The following is a 23,749-nucleotide window of genomic DNA, read 5'->3' on the forward strand; positions in this document are numbered from 1 at the left end:
GGGTTTAGCATTACTATTGCAGCTGTGTGAAAGCATTCCAATAAATAAACAGCTCAGTGAAGAAAGTGTGTTAGATTTTTAAGATTCTCCCAGTATAACAGGATGTGCCAAGTCATTGTTTTAACTGTGGAACAGATCCTTAAATGCTGTAAGGCGACCAGATCCTTTGGAAGCACCAAGATGATGCTGATTTTCACAATTTGATAATGTGACCCCCAAATTCAACTCTTCTCATGGTTTCTGTAGTGATGGCACTGTGAAAGGCTGCACAGAACAGCACAGACCTATCTACCCTACAATGATATCAGAGGAAGTATGGATGTATAACTGCAAGCAGGATTTAATTCATCCTTTACCTGACAGATCCCTCTAGGAGTGGTGCAGATTTTGTTTTTAGTTTGACTGTAGCAGTGACGCTGTGAAGCAGAATTACTGATGGGAGAAGCCTGACCGGGGCTGTCCCTGACACTTTGGTTTGTCAGAGATCATTATGTTTGGAATAATACAGTGGGAATAATTGCACTCAAAATTATGCTCTAAACTGATATTGTAGGAGACTTTTCTACTGCTCTTGCTTAAGGTAAAAGCCCTGTTGCACAATATTTGGATCCAGGGATTTATGTGGTACACCTAAAAAAGCCCTGTTTTTAAGACACAAAATACATACATTTTCAGTGGTCAGTAGCCAGGCTCACTGACCTATTTCTGCCTGAAGATTTCTTCTTTATCTCAGCAGAGCCAGGCACAGAGGAACTCATGACAGGAGTGCTATGTGCCTGTGCTAGTGAAGGGCTTGGGTTGAAGATTTGGTGCATTACTGGCAGGCATGACCTTCCAGGGGTCTCCAGTTCTCACTGGTCCACCTTAAGGCAGCAGGGGCTGCCTGTGCCTCTTCTCTTTGAAAGTCAACCCCTAGATGTTTCCTTCAGCTGTTCAGTTCAAGTCACAAGATCACACCTGTGCTAACCTGTCTGGAGCTTTGTGATGCAGATGCAAAAACATCAGAGAAAGATTAATACAACCAGCCATTGATTTATTATGTTCTAGAAAGCAAGGGATAAAGCAGGCTGGCATGAAGCCCCGAGCCCAGCCTCCACGACGACTTCTCTTGTCCTGACATACATCCACTAGCATTTATCTTGTTTGTTCACCTTCCTCTCGCTTCAGTTTCTCAGACTTCAGGAGTTTATTTTGGCAGGCATGCTCCTCGCTGCTGCTGCTGCTGCTGCTGGAGCTTTCCTCTGAGCTCTTGGAGAGGAGATACTTGATTGCAATCGAGTCCTTCTTGTTCATTTGCAAGCAGAGGCAGGAGGATTTGCTCACCTTAAATGACTCCCCCCACATACTCTGGCACATGTCAGTTCCATTTGCATATATCTGTGTGTCAAATAAGAAATGCCTCAATTACATTTAAAAATAATTGAATTAAAATCAGTTTGTATAAAATTGATAAACATTCATCACTTTATAAAAACCGGTACCAGGTTATAAAAACGTTGTCTGCAGTCCTTTACTGTCTTGCTGTGTGCTATGCTTCATCTCTTCTGAGATGTCTGAAAATGTTACCCAGTCCCACAACTGGCAAAAGTGATTTGCCTGTTTTGAGAGCAAGTGGTTACACAAAGTGCAGGGATCAACAGCTGCCCTTTGTTTCCACCCTGGGGCTGACAGCCCAGCAGCTCTCTGGGGCTGACAGTCAAAGCTGTGTGTGAGAGCCTTTACAACTTGTAGCATGTCAGGACATTCTGACATGCCTCGAAATCTGAGTAGTGCTGAAAGTGCCAGACAGTGCTTTGAATATGGGAATCTTTTTATTTACAGGCCAGAGACAGCCCAGTGGAGTCACAGCTCCGAGGGATCTCATTGTGCCTGCTGCAATGTACTTTATGGACGGGCAGGACCTCACAGGCAAAGAGAAGAGACATAATTCAGCAACTGCCTGAAGAGAGTAAGTTTTTGTCAGGCTTCCAGAGTGCTTTTTCCAGTGGGGTAATGTCCTTTCTCGCTCAAGAAACTGCAAATGGCAACTTCTTGTACTCTTGTCGAGTGAATCTGTTCTGTTCTTCGTACTATAGCATTTTGTAAATCCTGTGTCATAGGACCTGTCAACCACACAACAAAGATACTGCTTGTTTGCTGAGCTCACATTGTGACAACCTTTTGCCTGCCCAGCTTGAGTTTGTCTAAAGAATATTAGCTAAAATATGGATGCTGCAGGTGCTGGAGAAGGAGTATGGAGGTTGGATAGTGCACTGGGAGCAGGGTCAGAAAATGAAATCTCCCTCTATCTAGTTCTTTCCTTGTGTTCTCAGGGCAGGCAGTTATTAGCTCTTTCTTTCCCACTATTCCTGTGATTTTAAGTAGCATTAGATATTTTCTTCCAGCTCCTGTGCAGTTCCTGAATTTCTACCCACTTTTAGCTAATCATTCCAGAAAGTATTAAAGCCTGTCACATGGGTTCGTTTAGGTCTTCATGCAAGAGACATGGCTACACCCTATACCTGTGTCCCACAGGTTCTGTAATGTGCTTGTGCTCTTCTACTTGCTAAATTGGTAGTTTTATTTTGACCTTCCTCCTAATTCTGCTTAAAGATCAGAGTATAATCAGAATGCTGCAGCAAATACATGGAGCACATAGCCTATTTACCCAATGTGTCCCTAAATTTCTGCAAAGGATTCTAACTCTTTAGCTTCTTGGAAAATTTCCTAGTCTGTGCATTGACATTGCTTGAGGAGCACCCAGCTGGGAGAATAATGACAAGGCTAAAACTGGCCATGGTCAGTTGTGCATCCTTAATATTCAGTGTTTGTTCTTTATTCAGCAGTTGTCCCAAATGGGCCTTAGAACCACTTGCATATATTACATGCAGAGCTGCTGATTGCTCCTCTGTGTGAAAAAAGTAAGGATCTGTCTACAGTGCTCTGACGTGTGAGAACTCTTTCATGAGTCCAAACCAGGGCAGTCTAGTGTTTCTATATCATGTAATTTTCATATGGGAAATGTCTGCTTTTTAATTTCTCTGCAGAAATTTCATCTTTATGCTTACTTACCATGCAAACCTATTCTTGGTGAAAAACATGGGCAGCTTAGGGTGTGGTTTAGGAATAGCTGTGCCTGGCTTCAAGTGATAAGACCTCGGACCTTGCTGCATGTTTTTCCCTGCAGATGGTATATTTTCTTTAAGAAATAAGTGCAAGGGAACTCAAGGTTAAAAATTCCTGTCTCTGAAACAAGGACAGTTTGAACAGAGACTGGAGATTATTTACGGAGATTTTAATTTTGTTTTTCACTTCATCTGGAACTACTGATGATTTAGCACATCTGGGAAACTAAGCTGTAAGTTTCCACAGCCCATTTGTTTTTGGCCACCTTCCTGAGTCTGCTGATTAGTGTCACTTTTGCAAGGCAGACAGCAATCCTGCACTAACTGGACTGTGTCTGCCACTTCTATCAGTTGCTGTACTGACTTCTGGAAGTACATGCACTTGAATTGAATTCAAAATAATGAATCTGCAAGCCTTACTACCAGTCCCTAAGCACTTCACTTAAATTTTGTTTACCTCTGCAATTTGGGCAGTTTTTCATGGACTAAGTGAAGTTCAACTGTTAAAAATATTCAAGTACACTTTTGAACTGTATTATATCACTCTGATGCTAAACTTACTTGAGTCACTAGGAAAATCCTACCTGACTCTGGAAAGGTCTGCAGATCAGGTTCCAGGCAACCTTGCTCCTGCAAGTCTTGTCAGTTCTCATTTTATACACTTTTGTGTATAAAATTAGTTATCCCAACCATTAAACATTCTCGGAAAGATGGGATGGAGAAGGACAAGGTAAAAGAGAGAAAAGGACAAAGATACCTAATAGGCAAGAAAACCTTAAAAATTCCTCAGTGGTTTGGGAATTTACATTCCAATTTAAAAAAATAGAGGTGTGTAGATCCCCATATTGTGTAAGGAACCTTATGAAATGCATCTTAGTGTCTCTGTATGAACAAAGTTCATTTATCTTTTACTTTCTAAATCCCACTGTGGTTAAAATAACACTGCTTCTTGAACTTTTGTTTCACAAGTGGAATGAATAGTGATTAACTAAATGTATGTCTGCCTAGAGTAGGTGCTGTACATAAAAATGAATGTTTGAAAATTTGTATACTTAAAAAGTCTGATGTAGGAATGGCTTGAAACTGCTGAAGTAAAAATAATTCACTGATGGCATTTTACTCCCATATATTCAGGAAAAAAAAAAAGAACTCCTAATGCCATATTTTCTGCTTCAGTTGATCAGGTTTTCTTACCTCACTGTATGGAGTACATTTATCCTTACAGTGGTTTTCTCCACTTTCATCCCGTTCCCAGTCTGTCAGCCAGTTACGAACACATATGGAATCATCTTTGCAGGCTTCATACCTTCATGGAGATTAGTGTGGAAGATACAGTTACTTCTCTCACATTTGTCAGTGGACTCAGATTCAACTCAAAGAGGTGTCCAGGGGCTCTGTTAGTAACATGGTGTGATTACAGTGCAGCTTAGCAACAAATCTTCAAGAAATGTGCACATTATCTTAGCTTGACATGTTCATAAACTCCGAGCTGGCCAGGAAGACTTAAATTCCCATGAAAACTAAACAGTTCACTCTCTACTTTTTATACTCAGGGACTTAGCAAAGGGCTCGTGTTGTGGGTGTTTTCTGCTTGGTTATTTGATGTTACTGAGTGGAGGAAATCCTGGGAGGGAGGGAGGGAGGGAGGGAGTTTCATGAATGCTGCTGTTCAGTATCATAACAGAGCATAGGTATGCTAAGGGTGAACTGTCACTTGAAGGAGATGTGGGGCAAGTTTGTATTTATTAATTAATACGGGAGAAGAAGAATGATGTTTCCCAGGCAGGGGAGGTGCTATGAGGAATGTACACCGAAATAAGGAAATTCCACAAACAACAAAATCATATAAACTAATAGGCTGTCAGCCTCAGAATGACATTTTCAAAGAAGTTAAAAGGAAAAGGAAAGATAAGAGTCCTGTAGGGTATAAATCTAAAATCTTAAATTTTAAGTTATTTTTAACTTGTAAGTGGAAATGTAGAAAAAAACCTATAAATGGCCTGGAATGAGTAGAGTTCTGGCTGGTCTATGTGATGAGAGATCTCATGACTTACCATTATTCTACATAATTTCCTCCCTTGCACTTTTCTTTTATGTTGTACTTTTTGGCTCTTACCTTTCTTAAGGTCCACTTCCTGCAAATCAGTTAACATCTACTTAAATTTGGTCTCATTGTCTTCTGGAGGATTATTCATACCAGTATCTGAAAGTGCCAAAACAATGAGGCACAGCTTCCAGAAAGTTAACGTTTAGCATGATATTTGTAATTAGTGGCTTTGGATAGGTTTTCTGTTTGTCATTTTGAATCTTCAGGGTCATGTTTCAAAGCTATTTTGATATCAGAGGGCTGCAGCCTTACATTTTTAAATGAAATATGTGCATCGTCATGTGGTCACAGGACTATGAGAACTGGACGTTGAAGTAGATTTGCAAATGCAGAAAGGTCAGAAGAGGCATATCTGCAGAACCTTCACATTGCTTTTCTGGGCTTTTTGGAGGGAGAAAGAGCAATAACAAATGGAAAGTAACCAGAGCCTGAACTAAAGAGCTCAGGGTCAGGAGACATTTACTCTCAATGGGTTCATCCCTGAATCTACTGTCAGATGTAGGGGCTCTGCTGGAAATAGAGGCTAAAATCTGATATATTAATATTCATGCTATGCATTTGGTTTCCTCAGAAATCTGAATAAAATATATTTATTAAAGTGTTTATATTTTTATTCACCATTATTTATTAACTTGTCAGATGAAATGTTTCCTAATCACAATTATTACCTGACTGTGGTTTGTTCTATAAGCAGGTGGCAAGGTATAACTCTATTGTTAGGAGTTTTTCTATATCCCAATGGAAGTAATTAAGAAGTCAAGTTTATGAAAAGTCATGATTTATGAAAAGTCTAATTTCTGCTGTCCAGAAACATGTAAGTTGTTTCTTCAAACATTAACTAAAACCTGTGAGAAACATAAATACTTAAAAGATCCTCCCTGAACATATTAGTTCCCTATGTACAATGAACAGGATTATTTTTATTTTAAAGCCTTTTCCCCTGTATTTCTTATAATTAGCTCTTTCTCTTTTATAGGGCCCTTTCCCAGGTGAATGAGAAAATGACTTGTACATTGGGCTCTTTCAAAAGCAATAGTTTAACGACTACTGAGAGCAAGGAATCCTAAAACAATAGGAAGAAAACCAAGGCCCCAAGCTAGTCAGATGAATTTCTTTTAAATTAAGTCACTGCTCATTCAGAATACTCTGCACATTTCTGGCCACAAAGACATACAGTATGCAGCAGGCACACTCCCAGTGTGTAGAGAAAGTAGGTCACATCACCAGCAGTGCTACAGCATGCTAAAGGGACTCCAGTGAATAGAGCATGACAAAATGTTACTTTAAATCACCAGAAGGAGTGGGAATTCTGTCCGGGCTCTTTTCTAGCTTCAGGCCTTAAGCAGGGTAAGGGAAAGGGTTTGACACTGGCATTAGGCAGGCACACAGACCAATGTGCAGGGTAATGGGCCTTCAGTACATTTTTGATTCAGGCCAGGCATCTGTGACGCCAAAAGGGGCAATAGATCATTGCTCAGGACTTGTTTAGAGCAGATCCTCTCTCTGCCAGGACACTCTATACTGGAAAAGGGTCAGTTTTTCCTGTGCAGCAGCTCTCAATCACCCCATGATACTTTCCAACAACTAAAGCTGAAAGTGCTGTTTACCTGGAGGTTCTGGCAATGCCCAGGGAACACTGAGGATTTTGCAATGTAATATTGACCCATGATCTACACTTTGGTATAAAACTCATATACACTAAAGCTGGCTTAAACCAGTCCATAGATGCAAATTAAACTTACAGCACACATTTTCTTTCATTTTTACACTTTCACTCGATGTAACAGTTTGGTAAAGATTTTCATGCTATCTGTTTTGGGATGCATTTGTTTTAGATACTGGTATTTTATCATTTTCCCCATTAGATCTATTCTAAAGCTCGCTGGCAACTCCAGTACTTTAATATCCAAATGCAAAATTTGGTTCTGAGCTTTAAGATTCAGAGCACTGAGGGAAATTCAAGGTCTCCGTCTTTATCTTCAAGGAGGTCAGTAATCTGGATTCAGTTTAGAAGATTACAAAAAACTTAGCAAGGAAGACTGCACATGACAAATCTGTTCCTGAGGCACATGAAGTTTCCTGACACAGAAATAAAATTCGTTGCTAGAGAAAGCTCTAGGAAAGCTAAGAAATACACCAGCCCTTCTCACTCTCTTCCATTACAAATCCAAGCTATGCTTCTTGTTTCCTTCACTGGCACAAAGCAATGGAGACATATTTAAAGACAAATCCTACCAAAATTCTGCACTGCATACATGACTTTGCCCTTGGAGGGAATGGAAATGGATCCACATGTCAATAATATTCAAGTTGTACGAGCACTAGGGAAGCATGGCAGAGAGCAGCCCAAGGGAACCCTACCATGCCCTGTGTTCTGTATTTTCTGTACTTTCAAGAAAAAGCTCTTTTATAACATTTTTGTTAGTATCATAATGGTTTTCCATGATTTTCAGAGCAGCCTAAGGGATCCAGACATTCACAGTCCATTACTTTCATGGAAAGTTAGCACATTTAATCCTATAGTGCGAACAGAGCCTGTGGTGTTTGTGCTATGCTTCACATACACATCCAGACAAGTTACTCCAGTGACTGGGCACAACATTCACAAGATGGTGACTGAGTTTATGTGTCCCATGGTGATATTATTTAAGATCCAACATCTCAAAAAAGGGAGGGAAGGAGAGAGAGAGGGAGGGAGAGGTATATGCTGGATAAGTTGCGGTGGAAAAATCTGAGTACCCTCCATGGATACAATGCTCCTGCCCCAAGACTAAGGAGAGATGGGTGCTGGGTTGTCCCACCACATGCCTCGCACTCAAAAAATAATGTAATTCTCTGATGCTGTGTTTTGGGAAACAAAGTTGAATGCTATTATGCTGCTCATTGCTATTAATAATTTTAACATTACTTGGCTAAAGCTGATATTCAGGCTTTTAGAAGAGATTTTAGAGAGTGTAATGATAGAAGGGAGAAGGTCAAGGGTGAAAAATTAAGGAATGAAGCTAATTTGTTACATTAATTAGTTGAAATCCCACATGAAGTGACATCTTTCCTGATTTTGTCGTGCATTTTATGCATACAAAACAAATGTATCATATCATTATCAATTATTCAGATTGAAAATGCTAGTTGCAGAAATGCTACCTCACAGACATGATCTTTTCAAAGGGTGGGCAGGCCCTTGCTGCTGCCAGTGCCTATCAGTGTGGCAGGAGCTCCTCTGTCACAACGCCACTGCACTGCATCCTCACCCAGAGCAGGGCAGTGCTGTCCCCAAGTCACTAAACTCATGTTAGTGTCTCCATCCTGCATTCACAGCCTGTGTCGTCATTATTTTGGGGGCAGTAGCTTAGCAGAAGGAAAAGTACAAATGGCAAACAAGAAATTCAGAAGCAGAACAAGAGAAAAGGGGGTGAAACACCATTGAATAATGGGCATATTAAAATTAAATAAAAATACTTTTATTAAAAAGCTGAACCTACCAGTCATCACAAAAGCTTTGACACAATGGAACCCCCTGAAGAGCAGCAGTGTTGTTGGGATGGATCCAGCGAGCAGCATGTGGAGAACACCGGTAAAAGCACTCGATTTTCTTTGTGAAATCTTCACAGCTGTGGTGGATGAGAAAAGCCACAAATAAGCCTGTTTCTGAGCATCAAGGCTACAGCCTCAGTTTTCTAGGCCTGCTTTGATGTGGATGCAATACTACAGATTAGGAGAAAAACACAGAAAAGCATCCTTTGGCCCTGTTAATGCCTAAGTTTGAAACTCATTCCTCTGGCATTGTGTACGGACTCTGACCGTGCAATTACCACAGCCAGCTACAGCACAAATGTTTCCATGCATATTTCAGCCCTATTTGTGTAAGCTTTCAGTAAACTTTTGAGGCCTTGAGTTTTCCTGGCAACAACGATTCCAGGCAATAATAAAATGTAGTTTAAAACGATAGTATAAAACTTTGTCCGTGCTGTAGCCTCATGGTTTCACTAATCTTTAGATTTTTCCCACAGCCCAGCTGAAGTTACTTAAAATTGCATACTGTGCTGCTCTCCTGGGAGTGGCAGGCAAGAGCTGTTACTTTTTCACATCTGCTTTTGCTTAATTGTTTTGTACTTTCATCCCGTTATTTCTATAACTTGCCATGTTTCACAGCTTTAACATCTAAAGGGGTACTAAAAATCTTAATTAAGGAGACATTCTTCATGGTTAAAAAACCCACAGGATTATAAGAATTTTTATTCTAAATTTTCAGTTGTTTAATTTCTGGACTCCTGTTTTTTTTTTTTTTTTGGTGAGATTTAATAATCTAGTTGATGTGCTTTCTAAACAAAGGAAGAAGCTGGTCTCTATTCACTACAGATCACACTCACTGGTGGGTGATGGTTGGAGAACTACAGAGGTGCAGGGTGGTTGTCACCTGCTGGGTTTTCAACTGGTTTGCATTGCTAGATCTGGTTCTATACAGAAAGAAAACTTGAAAAAACATAGCTGTGTCTTGACAAAATGTCATAAATAGTAAAGACTTAGGGATTTGTGGGTTTGTGTGAGAGGAGAAGAAGAGTCAGAGGCTGGTCAGATATAGAGAAAAGGTGATGGGAACTAGGCTGGGTGACATTATCTCTAGGGTAACCTAATGTCCATCAGCAGCTGGTGGCTGCTCCAGCCCAGATCTTTGGAACCAGGACACAGAAAACATCAAAGCTGACTTACGATTTACTGAGCTGCCCACATCTGTTCCAGTAGCTGTTGCTTACTTTAATTACCGGGGAATGAGCCAATTGCTCTGTGAAGTCTGCATAGCAACAGGAAGCTGTTAGGAATGAAACAAAGATCTTGCAATAAGTGTTCCTTTTTAACACTGTATTTGGAAGACAGAAATGTAAGATGAATCTGGTTTGGACCATAATATGATAAAGTGTCTTAGTACAAACTCGAAGATGTACTCAAGCTCTAACAATTTTGGGTGTGGAAGTAGCAGTGTAAATGCTGGGAGAGGTGGACTGGCAAAAACAGTGCTTTGTCAAGTTGTGCCCAGAGAGTCCTAAGAATTTTACCAATGTTCTGCCAGATGCCACATCCTGAGGGATACTAACTTTGAAAACTACCAAACATAAAAAAAAAAAAGAGTTGAAGAATTTTAATAAGTACTGTACTTTGCTTACAATAGAATTTTGATTTCAACTTTTCCCATTTGGTGTCTGCTACAATTAATTTTTATACTTAATTACAATAAACCAAAGTAATCTTTGCTGTGAATATTTTTAAGCAGATGGAGCTACAAGAAAGAAAAACTGCATCAGAATTTTGAAAAGAAAATAAATTAAGTCAATGAGACTTTCACAAATGACTTTGTTAAGACCCAGTATCTTACTCTTGGTTTGCATGCAGCAAAATGCCAGTGAAGGAGGCTGTTCAAATACAATGTATACTGCATCTTATATATTTTTGAGAAAATTAGGGGAAGTGCCAAAAGAGTTGCTGTGTACAATGCTGTACTTCTTGACCATATTTGGAAAAAATTAAACCATTCTTACATTTAGAGTACAGAGTGCACTCTTGCATATTTGGCTCAGGACTTGGCTTCGGTTTTTGGGTGTCCCCTTCCAGACATCCATATTGTTTGCAGGTGGATGATGTTATGACAGCAAGGAGGGTGATAGCAAACCTCAGCATTGTTCTTCAGCTCTTTTTCCTGTATTAAGAGAAGTCTTTGTTTACATCCTTTGTTTCTAGGAGAGCCCATGACATTAAAAGGAAGGACTGCATTTAAAATACTACATATATAATCAAATAAAATATGCTCAGCAAAGATGCACACAGAAATACTAAGACACATTGTCCCTTCCTCTTTGCTTATAACTGAACACTTACCCTTCTGTTTCATATTTCTGAAGTTTGGTGACAAGTGATAAAAGTCATCAGTAATTCAGGCTATGTGTGAAAATGTGTTATCATTTTCAGTATTTAAGAAAATTATTTTAAATTTATTACACTAAGCTGAATTATTTTTTAATCCTTCCAAGAGACATTTGTATGTTTCCCTAGATTTGAAGAAAATATTGATTTGTTCTAAAACCTGAAGAATTTTTTTGCACACTTGGAAATTGCACATTAAATACAGCTGTGAAATGGTAGTGTTCACCACCTGAGCTGGATAAATTACATTGAATACTTGCCTTATGAAGCTATGCTAATTTATATTTAAGAATATGATCTGTTATTTCCTACTTCTTTTGTAGAGTTTGGTCAAAAATGCAAGATAAAAATGTTTTGTCTTTATGACTAAAATTTCTCTAAACACAAGCTACATATTAGTCAGCTATTAAGATACATCTAGAACTTGTTACATAAATCAATGCATTATTCTTTATGCACGTTATTAGTTTAACCCTTCATTCTTTAGTTAAGTATTCCTGTTAACTTTTTGGGATAATTTTGCCTGAATAAGCACTGCAGTTCTTCTATGCACCCAGACTTTTCAAATATAAAGAACAACTTATACAGAAGAAGAAAACTCCCTCCTCAGTTTCTCTGTAATTTCTCACCTCTTTTGCTTTCCTTCTGGGTGATACTTCTCCCTGGAACAGGAACACAGTAAATTGCTTTTCCCATTTTCCACTTTATATACACACCATCTGGCACCAGTGCTCCAGAATTTGTTTGCCCTGGAAGAGTTCCTTGACCCTTTGGAATGCTAACACAGATTTATCTCAAAAGCAGATGCAATGACCAGCACATAATGCCCTTTTATTGCTTGCAAACGTCGACATGATAAAGAGGAAAGTACAAACATGGGTTAGAATTAGAAAAACAAAAGCTCTCCTATATTTCAAATGCCATTAACCCCTCCTGCCTGATTTTTCAATGATTCCTTGTATTATTAATTATTAAATTAATTTCTACAACAGTGTCATGGAACTCTTAGCACCAAGTTGGGCTTCAGTGAATTCAAGGCATTAAATGCTTTTTATTTCAGCCTGACTGCCTTAATTCTGACTAATGGCTTGCCTTGTTACACAGTAATTTTACTGCATTCCCTGGAAGATAGTCCATGTCTCCTGATTCCCAGTTCTTTGTTCTCTCTTCACACTATCCCTTCCAAACCTGCTGCTGTTCACCCTGGTTGCCCTACCTGTCTCATATGTACCTTACAACCAGTCTCACAAGCACTACAAGAAATGGGTGATTGTACCACTGATAGTGGCTCCTGATGGGATTTCATTGGGAGAGCTGCTTTCTGCAAAGAGTATTTTCATCTAAACATAAACCATTGGTTAAGGTAGACATGGTGATGACAAATAGTGTCCAAGATGACAGATCATTTTCACAGATTGTCTTGCTGTACTGTAAAGAGCAGCACCCCTCAGTACCTTGCAATTATTTAGATACATAAGGAAGGCAGCATCTGTTGTTTTTGTGTTTTAAATAGAACACTGATTTGTCAGATAATACTCTGAGGCCATTATCTACTGACCTTTTTTCTTGAAAATACAAACATTGGCACAGTAGAAGTGTGGTACAATTCTCAGTGAGCAAAGGCATGAGCATGATAATAAAACAATCTCTATAAGCTATAAGCACTGATTCCTATTCTAGCTCAAGTAAATGCCTCAAGGTGAAAGTCTTGCTGGCCTAAAAAGAGCCTTTTCCAGATCAGTGGAAACGGAGCAATTTTTATGTTCCAGAATGAATTTAATTAAGACAAGTTTAGAGAATGAATTTAATTAAGGCAAGTTTAAAAAGGCATAAAGTAACTATAGGAGAAAATGAAGTAAATCTAATGGCTTATTACCTGTGCTTTCACTTCATGTGGCTTGATCTAGTGTTGGCTGAAATTCATGGAGCTCCTTGCTGCTTTGCAAAGTAAAGGATTGGTGTGTGCTGCTCGACACTAGGATCTGTGTGTTGTACAAAATAAAGACCAGTGTATAACATGAACATTCACTTTCAACACTGTGAGGAGTGGAAGGGCTGGCCAGCCTGGTGGAAAGCACAGAAATAGTCCATGCTCTGCTCCTGACTGCTCGGTTTGTGTGAAATACATGGACACTGGTGAGGTGTCAGCATGCCAGGAGGTTCTTGTAATGCCTCTGCTCACTGAATTGGCATACAAATTATATTAAGCTATAGGAAACTGGGATCGCTTTCAGGCTTTGAGTAGGAGCCAAATGGGACCACTTGCTGGGAGATTAGGCAGAGTTTCTAGCAGCAGGAAGGAAAATTGTCATATGTTTGTGATTTCCCAGACTTGGCTTTGGTTAGCAGTACATGTAAGCAGGCTCAGGCTAAGGAGCCTTTAGTGATCTTGGCTATACATTTTCATCTCCTGAGAAGTGAATCTTGATTCTTCTTTTCTAAAAGTATTCTCTGCCAATTGTTTTGTCTGATGTCTTATACTGGGAAATTTGTTAAAGGAATTTTCTTACCTTTTCCCATACTGGAATGGGTCATTTATCTTTATTTGTTAAAATTTAACTTATTTTCAAGCACTCACTGATATTCTACTTTTAAGACTCCTACTGCCATTTCATTTTAACTTTAGTATCAATACCCTGTAACTTCTATTCCTCTCTCCAGAAACTAGAGTGAAAGCATGCATGATGTTGAGGTATTGCCATAGACAACAACTCAGGCACCACAACAATAAATTGTTATCATCTGATGATTTAATTGATAGTGGTCAATAGTGTTAGCAAATCCATGCATCTATTCCAAAACCACAAACACTACTACACTAGGTCTCAAGAGTCATCTACCTGAGCAATTATCTTCTGGCACAAGCCATTGCCAGAAAATTAGGGAAGAAATGTTTAAAAAATATAGTTTCTAACTTCCCAGCTTCTGGCAATCAGTTTAGTAACTGTGTGAACTGACATCTCCTAATTCAACAGAGTGATTCCTGCTTTGTGAGTCAGATTTCTTTAATGACTGCAGCAAGCTTTCATGCCTTTATACTCTTGGTAACTCTGCAAAGCCAATGTGGTTAAGGGAAAAATTGTTTGTGCTTCCAACCAGTGACAATTGCCAGATCCATTTCCCTTCTTGGCACCCTGAAAGCGTAATAACAGCGTGACTGGAGGGAGACTGAGTTTCAGGAGTGTAAATTAGAGCATTTGGCCTGCTACAGCTTTATTGGAGATGGCAATGTGTGCTAATGAAATTAATCTGTTTGTTCCTCATGTCTCAGCATGAGTCTGCATGCTCAGAGGTTGGAAGTGTTTTTCTTGTTAACTGTAACAAAAAATGTAATTAGGAGCACAGGTTCTTATCTAATTTAGTAAAGCTCCTTTAAATGCAGAGCTGTATTTAAAGTTGCAACAAGAACATGTTATTTGATGATCAGTGAAGTAGATAAACTGGACTTTCATTATGTCAGACTTTAGAACTAAGGGTTTGTCTTCACAGGTCCTGGTTGAATGTATCATGTCACAAGTCAAGCTGAATGCCAGGGGAGACACTCCAGATGGACTCAGTCTGGCACTTCTGATTCTGGAAAAAAACAGCTGAGGTCAAATCTTAATGCTACTGAATCTGAGGTGTGATTTGTTTCAGTTCACTTCAGTGGGGCTGGGATTTTTCCTATTTTTTTTTCTTTGTGTAAGGAATACATCACAGAACGAAGTAAGGCTAGTTCTCCAACAGGGCACAGGAATGACAAAAGCACCAGTAATTTTATATAATGAAGAGAGTGAGTCAGTGGTGGGTAAAAAAGCAGATATTTTAATGAATGGTATGTTTAAAAAGAAATCTCAACCCAAACCAACAAAATTAGAATTGTAAAAATGTCATTTTAAGCCCCATGTTAGGCTTTTCAAAATTAAAGGGGACAAAAACCTACTTATTTCAGCTTATTACTGAGTGGAAAGCACCTCTTGAAAACATAACAGAATGCTCTTCCTTTGCCCTAGTCTTTCATTTGCCTTTCACTCTGCTAGTCTGTTACGGTGGGATTCCTTGAACCGCTAACAACTACTGTTGGTTTTTCTACAAAGAGGGGGCTTTGGTTTGGGTAGCTCCTGACTGGTGTGAAGGGGGCTCTCTCAAGTGACAAAGAAAATCTGTGTCCAGTTTGACCTATACTCCAGAAATAACCAGCTGCAATCTTGTTTTGGATTTAGACCATTAATATTTGATTGAATTTTCTACAATCACTTAGGAATGATGAATTTACTCTTAGGGGAATATCAATATTATTTTTTTTTAAATTTACACTTATATTATGGGTATTCATTATTTGAATAGAGATAATGCCTAGATGTCCCAGCCTGAAGTTGTGATGTAGTGTTTTAAGTACTTGGTGCCATTACTGGATTCTAGATGGCCATGTCCCACAGCCCCCTTCTGTGCCTTGATCCTGTACTGCCCCTTTCCCTCCATTGTCCTGGCACAACTCACAAGGGGTTGTGCACCCAACCGGATGAGAAAACTGATCCAGCAAAAAGAAATCTAGTGCTGCCCCAGCCTTCAGTGTTTCTGGGTGAATCAGTTTCAGTTTATAGCACAGCTGAAAAAGAGTTTTGTTGCTGAGAAGGGTGGTATCACACTGAGAGAGACACATGTGAGGGTAGGACTGGCAGTACTTTCAGTCAGAACTGCCAGCCTCTGAGCTCCACTGTGTTGGTATTCTGTGTTGTGTTTTCTTAATTGTTATGTTGAACACCTTATAATCAAAATGAAGAGCTGACAGGTTTATAGAGAAAACAAATAATGCAAGCACAAGGTAACAGTGAGATCATACTGGTCAACATATTAAAAGGCAGTGACTGGAAACCACCAGATGAGTCATTGCTGAGCTTTTCCTGTTGGTATCATTGCAGGAATGAATGTTAAGGAGGACACAGTTGAAGCCCACGCTGTGTCTCTGATGAATGACTCCCATACATGCCATATTAGTCTTAGATAGCTTGACTCATTGTCCTGTGATGATTCTGTGGTTGAAAAATTGACCACAACACTCAGGAAACAGGTGCTTTTTTGCCCAGTGCCTTTGTTTACATTGTCATCTCTCTCTCTCTCTGCATCCCTCAAATGGCTCTGCCCTGTTGTATCAACCAAGATTTGTTTTTGCTTCCTAATCCTTTCTTAGTTATCTATGCCCTCTTTGACTGTTCTGTTTCAATACAGACGCCTTAAGTCTCTTGAAGTATCCTAGTGCCAGCCTTCAGAGCACACCTGTTGGATTTCCATGGCTGCTGTTTTGTATTTGTCATCTTCTATTTGGGAGGCGTTTCCATAAGTAACAGTAGAACCATGTGTAATCCTCCCCTTGGCCCTGCTTAAATCTCATCTTTGTTTGGGTACCAAAGAGAGGGTGAGAACAGTTAGGATATGAATCTACTTCTGCTGGCCAATATCTCTCCCCTCCTAATGTGCTTCTCTTTCTGGACCTTTCAGAAATACACACAAATATACATATTTATGTGCATATGTAATTTGTCCTCTGTTCACACCCAGGGGTAGCAGCCCTATTGTGGCAATTGCTGTACAATCAAGTCCAAGCTGACAGAGAAAGCAGCACATTCACTGGTCTCTTCCTCTATTAAAGCTCTAAAGTGTTTGATGAGCTTTTGTTGCTAGGAAGTGCTGTTAACTATTGCACTAAGCTCTCCTGATTGTTCACAGCCAAAATTTTAAACTTCGATTGCATATTTGCATATTTATATATCAGATGCAAATATGATACCTAGAACAAGGTTAGAGCAGTGCAAAGCTGTCACTTTGACATACTGCATCACTGCAAACACTTCCTTCATGGTATACAAAGAAGGAAAATAACTACTGGAAAGCAAATCATATCCGGTTATGACTGGAATTTTGTTGTATCTAGATGTAGTAATTGCCACCCAAGTGTCAATTGGTTTTCTTCATTAGTCTGTCCCTAAAACAGACTAATAGTGGTAGTCTCCAGTGAAGATGCGTTGGAATAATATATAGTATAATATACTTTTATGGAACAACCTGCTAGCAAGAAATTTCTTCCTAATCCTCCTTAATTCAATGTTTAGTTTGTGCCTTGAAGCATGACTATTTACAACCTTCCTGTAAAAAGTCCTTATGTAACTATGAGTATTTTTATTAATTACACAAATGTCTAAAGTGGACCTTCTTGACTCTGAGATGAGCTCAGCTGGTCACACCATGGTGCCAGTAACACTAAGGTTGTGGGTTAAATCCCTGTGTGGGCCATTCACTTAAGAGTTGGACTTGATGATCCTTGTGGGTCCTTTCCAACTCAGAAGGTCCTGTGATTCTGAAATAGCAAACCTCACTAGATCCAGATAATGAGTAAATTTTGCCTAGACTGTGTCAAGGTCCCAGACTTACCAATGCTCCTGTGTTCTTTTAGAAAATCCTTTATTTCTTACCATTTCCCTGGAGCTTGGGAGTGGTGATGGGGAGCTGTACTGTGTGGCTGCAGTCCTGTGCTGTGCAGGCAGCATGCATTGCCACCCTGGCAGGGCTGACACAGGGATCTTGAACTTCACTGAACAAAAGGATGCCTCATTCTATAAAGAATAATGGATTAGTCTCAGTCAAAGCTTTGCCCATCATGTCTCACTGGCTCCATGGGACTTTGTTACCTGTATTTTTTATTTTGCTTATAACTGGTATTCTCTAGTTGTATCATGCTGGTTTTATTTTTTTTTGTGAATCTTGAAGAAAGAATGCTGTCACAGGCGTGGAGTTGGAGAAACAGGCAGGAGTCACGGAGATGACGTGCAGCCTGTTAATTACTTGTCATTACTGACATTCTGTGCAGGTACAGCACCACGTGCCACAGCCCCGTGCCTTCCTCCTGCCTGACTGCACACTGCCATTTGCCAAACATTAGTATTCCAGTGTAAAGCCCAAAACCTGTCTGTGAATACCATTAGAATTGGGTCACTAACAGAAGGTGCGTGACAGATTCACATGCAGAACAACCAAAGCCATTTCCTCTGTCTCGTACAGAGCACAAATACTGAGAGGGAAGGCTGTGTGTACAGTGTGAGTGGAATGACAAATGACAGGACGCAGTGATAAACTTGTTGGCATTAGTGATGCAGTTCTGCCTTGGAAACGGTGGAAGCAGGTGATCAGCTGGGTTATGTGTGGCACTGATTTTGCCAAATGGTCAAATTTAATAGGAATTAAAATGATTAAGTATTTCATTTTGAAGAGGAAATTATCTTGCTCAGCAGAATGACTTCTACTGTTTAGCATTTTCTACTCTGTTTGCAATAAAGAGGTTTTAACCTCACAGCTTCAGTCTGCATATCTCTCTTCCAGCTCCAGGAATTATTGCTGTAGCTGTGTGCTAAGCAGTCATAAAAATGTTGCAGAGGAATTTGTCATCCCAGAAAACATTATGGACTGAGTTCGAGTAGACTGTGTTCTGCCTTACCAAAGTCCCTTTAAACCAGCTAGAGAAGAATGGAAGAGAACTTTTCCTGATAGTATCATTCCAGCTACCTTCTGAATCAGAAGCACATGCTGAGACCTTTTTTATATGGAAAAAATGCAAGGTGGGATCCAGGGAAAGGAAATATCTGGAACTGCAAAGAGAAACTGCATTAGCTGAGTATCAACACATGAGCTACACAGATTGTCTGTAGTGCCCTGCTCTGTGTTAGTCAGTCTAGATAATGTAAGAATCATCCCCTTTATAAGCCTTTATTGATGAATCTTCTTTTTTTGATGTGACAGAAGATTTCTGGAGACAAACATCATGAGCATAGATGTGGCACCACACCACGCTCTGCCTCATTCATCTGTACCCTTTTTCCCTGCCAAGCCTCTCATGATTCGTTCACTTTTATTTAAAGCTGGGAAAAAAAATTCAGAAAACTAGCTCATATGGAAAAGAAAAATCAGGTCACCCAGACTGGTCTGCAGATTCAGGTCATATTCAGTGACATGTTTAAATGGAAAAAATAGAGGAGAACCAGTAAAATGAGGAGTATTTTTCCTATTCTGTTAACATGAAACCTTGCTGTTCTTTTGTTTCAAAAATATTGGAAAGACATTTTGAGTCCAAAATAATAACCAGGGATTAAGCAGAAGGAAATAGCCAGAAGCAAACCAAACACAATATATTCACAAATAAAATGTCCTATTAACTGCCAAATGGCTTTTTGATTTGGAGAAAGATATTTTTAATTTTTTGTATTAAAATACAGAACCAGAAGGCAATTATTTGCAATTCTATCTAAAACAAACAACTGAAGATTTGTTTCTAACATGTTTATTTGTTTAATATTAGAGAGGTAACGTTATCCACATGCTCATTGTGACTTTTCTTCCTGTATGCATGAATTCCCTTCTGGCACAGGAAGCGAACAGGTGTGAGCCAGAGCAAGGTGTCCCAGTGGCCATAACCAACAAATAACTAATTGGCATCTATGCTGCAACAGGGCAAAGATCCAGCCAAATTATGACGAGGCACTGTGCCATCCTAATAGACTCACATTAACAAGGATGCCAAGATTCCATAAATTTACATTATTTACATTTAGTTAGAGCAGGATTCCCAGCTGGGAAGTTCCACATGGTTGTCCATTCTGATCATATACAATTATGATGGAAAAAGGCCTCTGTGACTAATCCAGCATCCTGAAATTGTTTTCAGCAAGCACTTAAACATTAATAATTACTTAAAAATGCTCCCACTCTTCTAACTCAATAAATCGTTGGGAAGTGTATTTTTGTTGTCTTTGTACAAAATGAATAAAAAATTTATACAATTAGATTTCCTGATTGGAGATGTATGAGCCTTTTCAGCTTGGTGTAAAGGGAAAATGAGTTATTTTTTCTGCAGTAGCAGCAAGATTCCTGACTATGTAATAGTGAAGAAAATCCCCCAAAACTTTGAAGTTGCTTTTGTGAAAAATAAATGCAGAAACTGGTAACTTAAGCTCTCAAGAAATAATTTGTGAAGAGAAAAACACCTAGAGGGTGTGAATTATTGAGATGAAACACAAGATGATGATATTTTCGTATTACTCCTTGAGGTAATGAATCTCTGAAGGTTTGTTTTTTCGACTGAGAAGATGGTGAACTACATCTTAATCCACAACATAAGAAGTGGAGGGGCACAGCTGGTGAGGATTCTCCTGCAGCTTAGAGTTCCTGTGGAGGGATGAGGGATGCCCAGAGATGCTCCACTCACTCAGGCACTGCAGGCCTGGGGCTTGGGTCCCACTGTGTCCTGCTGGAGGAACGCTGCGGCATTTTCCCAGTGTGACCGTCTACGTGTAACACCACTGGGAAGGTCCTGCACTCACCCGAGATTTTCGGGACCAATTAAGAGTTTATTGACAGGGAAGCTGGATTCTGCTGGACATCTGAGCTGATGACACATCAGGATGATAGGAACACAATGACGCACAGAAAGTTCTACCTGAATATGAGGAAGAAATTTACTCTGTGGGTGACCACACGCTTGTATAGATTGCCCAGAAAGATTGCGGAGTCTCCCTCCCTGGCGGTATTTCAGAGCCGTCTGGATGCAGTGCTGTGCCTCGTGGTCTGGGGCGACCCTGCTTGAGCAGGGAGGTTGGAGCAGATGACCCACCGTGGTCCCTGCCCGTCTGACTCATTCTGTGGTTCACAGAATCGCAGAACTGTAGAATCACAGAATCGCAGAGTCACGGCACGGTTCAGACTGGCAGGGACCACGGTGGGTCATCTGCTCCAACCTCCCTGCTCAAGCAGGGTCGCCCCAGACCACGAGGCACAGCACTGCATCCAGACGGCTCTGAAATACCGCCAGGGAGGGAGTCTGATTCTGTGGGACACAAACGCTGCCCTCACGCCCGCGTGACACTCCCGCATAGCGCATCCTGAGCTCCCACCTCCCAGCCTCCTCCTAAGAGGGAGCCCTGGCACGGACGCAGAGGCTGTTCTCCCCGGAAGGGCACCGCTGGCCGGGACAGCCCTACCTGCAGCGCGGCCGCACAATCTCCCCCAGCCTCGGCCACCCGCCCGCCCTCAAGCCTCGAGCCTCGCTCCTCCTCCCCGCCGCGAGCCTGCTGCTCTCGCGATAGCGGCGGCACGCGGGGCGGGAGGCGGGGGCGGCGCCGCGGCGGCCGCGCTCGCTGACAGGCGGCGGGAGCGGGAGCGCGCGGCATGTCCGCGCCCGCGCGCCCCGCGCGCAGGTGCCCGCGGCCGCCCCACCGCCCCGGCGCTCCGTGACCGCCGCCCGCCCCGCTCGCCATGGGGCCGCGGCCGTGCCGCCGCTGAGGAGGAGGAGGAGAAGCCGCCGCGATGAGGAAGGGCCGCTCTCGGGGGGACAAAGCGGCGCCGCCGCCGCCGGCGCGGAGGGAGCCCGGGCGGGCGGTGTCCGGCAGCGCGGCGGAGCGCAGAGCCGCCCTGCTGGGGGGCGGCGGCAGGAAGGAGCCGGAGGACGCCCGGGTCGCGGGGGCGCCGGAGCGGGTAAAGCCGGGGCGCGGGGCGGGGGTCGCCGTTGTTATGGAGACGCGCCCCGCGTGGCGGAGCCGGTCCGCGCCCGCCCCGGGCCGGGACCGCGGCGCTCCGGCGAGGGAGAGCGGCCGGGGGCCGCGGGGAGGGGGGCGCGGGGCGGGAGCGGCGGCGCTCGGTGCGGCGGCAGCCTCCGAGCATCCTCGCACGCTCCGTGCGCTCCCGCAGGTAGGTGCCCCCAGAAGAAGGAAGGGTGGGAGCGGTGGCGTGTCCGTGTCGGTGCTGACGGCGTGGCGTGAGTGAGTGGTGCGGGAGCCGCCGTGCCGGGAGTCTGCCCGCGTGCCGGGAAAGGCGAGGGAGGATGCAGTGAAATCGGGTGTGTGCTGTGTGCTGGCTGGTGTTACTAATCACAGAATGCATCTTTCTAGTAACCCTCCTTAGGTCGCTCCTAGTCGTGATGATAATTACGATGCATTTTCCAGCATTTTTGGGTCTTAATTCCAGAAGTGGTTTATTTAGGAAACATACCGTACCTTTGCAGAGACTTGAAAATGCACAGGCTTGTTACATGTGAGAGTGTGTAAGTTCAGTATGTCCACTTTCATGTCTTTCATACCCACAAAAATAGGATCTACTGATTGGTGCTTAAGATTACAAGGATGAGAGACCAAAGAGATCCTAAACCAAAGTTCAGGATCATCAACACTTTGGTTTGGTAGTCCTAATTTTACAAGAGATAAAAATGGGAGATGACACTTTGCAGTTGAAAAATGTAGGTGACAACTAATGGTATTTTTTTGTTTGTTGGAAGAAAAGGAGAAAATACCAAAAGTATGAAGACTCCCAGGATGCAGTAATTCATTGCTCTGTTTTGCCATTTTTTGGAGCAAAGAGAAAAAACTAGGGTTTTTTTTGAAAAGGTATTTTAAGTTTACGTCATTGTTGCAGATGCACAGGTTTATGCTATTTTGAAAATAATTTCTTGCATGTTTTTTCCTAGAAAAGCTGTATATTTATACAGCTATTATATTGCCTTCAATTATAGGAGCCTTAGATTTTGGCTTGGACTAGTGGATACCTCTTGAATACAGGTTTATCAGACTGGGCCCTTGAAGAGGAGAGGTCTACTATTTTATTCTCTAGTGCTTTATTAAGCCAGATGTTTAAGAAGCGCTGCTGCTTTTGATGTTTATCCTTTCCTGAAACCATTAAGATATGCTACAATCTTTATTCAGGAAAAAAAAAAAGTAAAATCAGAAGAAGTCACCCAGTATCTTCCCAGCTGTCCATTAAATGGACAAATTTGTAGAGCAACCAAATGCAATAGCAAGGTGTTTGTTGTACTGTTTTGATGTATTGTTTATGACATTGACATGGAAATTGAAGAAAATTTTTCCGTTCTTGGTAGTGTGAATGAAACTTACAAATCGTGGACACAGAACTTGCCATGTATTGAATAATGTACTGAACACTTGGGAAGCTTCATCAAAACAACCCCAATGCTGCAAACCAGGGAAGGCTGCAAATTCAGAACTATCAGTTTTTGAGATGTGCAAGGCTTTTTAATGGGAGATAGTGCCAATTTGTGTTTGACTTGGGTGCTCTGACTGGGACCTGATGTGACTTGTAAGAGCAGATCTTTGTGTGCTGGCAGGTATTTGGTGGATGGAGGAGGAGTTTTTCAGCTAAAGTTAAGAAAGCTTCTACTCAACCATGTGTGAGATACTCCCCAAACTTTTAAGGAGAACCTCTCACCCCCTCTCCCCTTGTTTCTTTCATTTAAGGTTTTGTAAGTGTGGTAAACAACTGCAGAGAAATGAATTTGTTGGACAAATGTAACAAACAGCATTTCTGTCTTTAATATCAATAATCCAGTGTTTATTTAAATGTCGGTAGTTGGTAGTGTGTGTGTGTGGTAAAAAAGGCCTTCTGAGATCCAGAAGACAGAGATACTCCATTTTCACTGATCCATCTTGTAGCTTGAGAAGTATTTCCTTTGGGGCCACTTCTGATTTAAGTAGCCCTGTTGTTTCCAAGCCTGTAACATGCCCTCAGCAGTGCCAGTGCAACAGTGTGCACAGCTGCAGCGAACCGTTCTGGATTGAATTCAGATCTCTTTGTTTGCCATACATTTGCACGA

At 41.4% G+C, this 23,749-nt stretch overlaps 2 protein-coding genes and 2 long non-coding RNA genes across 7 annotated transcripts in view; 2 read left to right on the forward strand and 2 right to left on the reverse strand.

The window, feature by feature from the left end:
• Window positions 1-778: 778 nt before the first annotated feature.
• On the reverse strand, window positions 779-11,830 carry LOC138114150 (riboflavin-binding protein). The gene is made up of 6 exons (XM_069023307.1): window positions 11,757-11,830; window positions 10,746-10,903; window positions 9,922-10,021; window positions 8,694-8,822; window positions 4,299-4,410; window positions 779-1,377 (listed from the first exon to the last, which is right to left on the reverse strand). The coding sequence occupies exons 2-6, from the start codon at window positions 10,882-10,884 to the stop codon at window positions 1,135-1,137; spliced, it is 723 nt and encodes a 240-aa protein (XP_068879408.1). The 5' UTR covers window positions 10,885-10,903; window positions 11,757-11,830; the 3' UTR covers window positions 779-1,134.
• LOC138114153 (uncharacterized) lies at window positions 1,522-20,009 on the forward strand. The gene is made up of 3 exons (XR_011152506.1): window positions 1,522-1,948; window positions 14,617-14,747; window positions 18,481-20,009. It is a non-coding gene; the product is annotated as an uncharacterized lncRNA (long non-coding RNA).
• A 91-nt stretch (window positions 20,010-20,100) lies between these two features.
• Window positions 20,101-21,197, reverse strand: LOC138114152 (uncharacterized). The gene is made up of 2 exons (XR_011152505.1): window positions 21,132-21,197; window positions 20,101-20,590 (listed from the first exon to the last, which is right to left on the reverse strand). It is a non-coding gene; the product is annotated as an uncharacterized lncRNA (long non-coding RNA).
• A 183-nt stretch (window positions 21,198-21,380) lies between these two features.
• Window positions 21,381-23,749, forward strand: part of MAST2 (microtubule associated serine/threonine kinase 2) — a 185,919-nt gene continuing 183,550 nt past the window's right edge. For all 4 annotated transcript variants that reach the window (XM_069023306.1, XM_069023297.1, XM_069023301.1 and 1 more), the window contains exon 1: window positions 21,381-21,624. In XM_069023306.1, the coding sequence (XP_068879407.1) occupies window positions 21,457-21,624 (168 nt within the window). In that variant the 5' untranslated portion in view covers window positions 21,381-21,456. The remainder of the gene's footprint in view (window positions 21,625-23,749) is intronic.

This window comes from Aphelocoma coerulescens, chromosome 8 (genome assembly GCF_041296385.1).
Source record: "Aphelocoma coerulescens isolate FSJ_1873_10779 chromosome 8, UR_Acoe_1.0, whole genome shotgun sequence".
Lineage (NCBI taxonomy): Eukaryota > Metazoa > Chordata > Aves > Passeriformes > Corvidae > Aphelocoma > Aphelocoma coerulescens.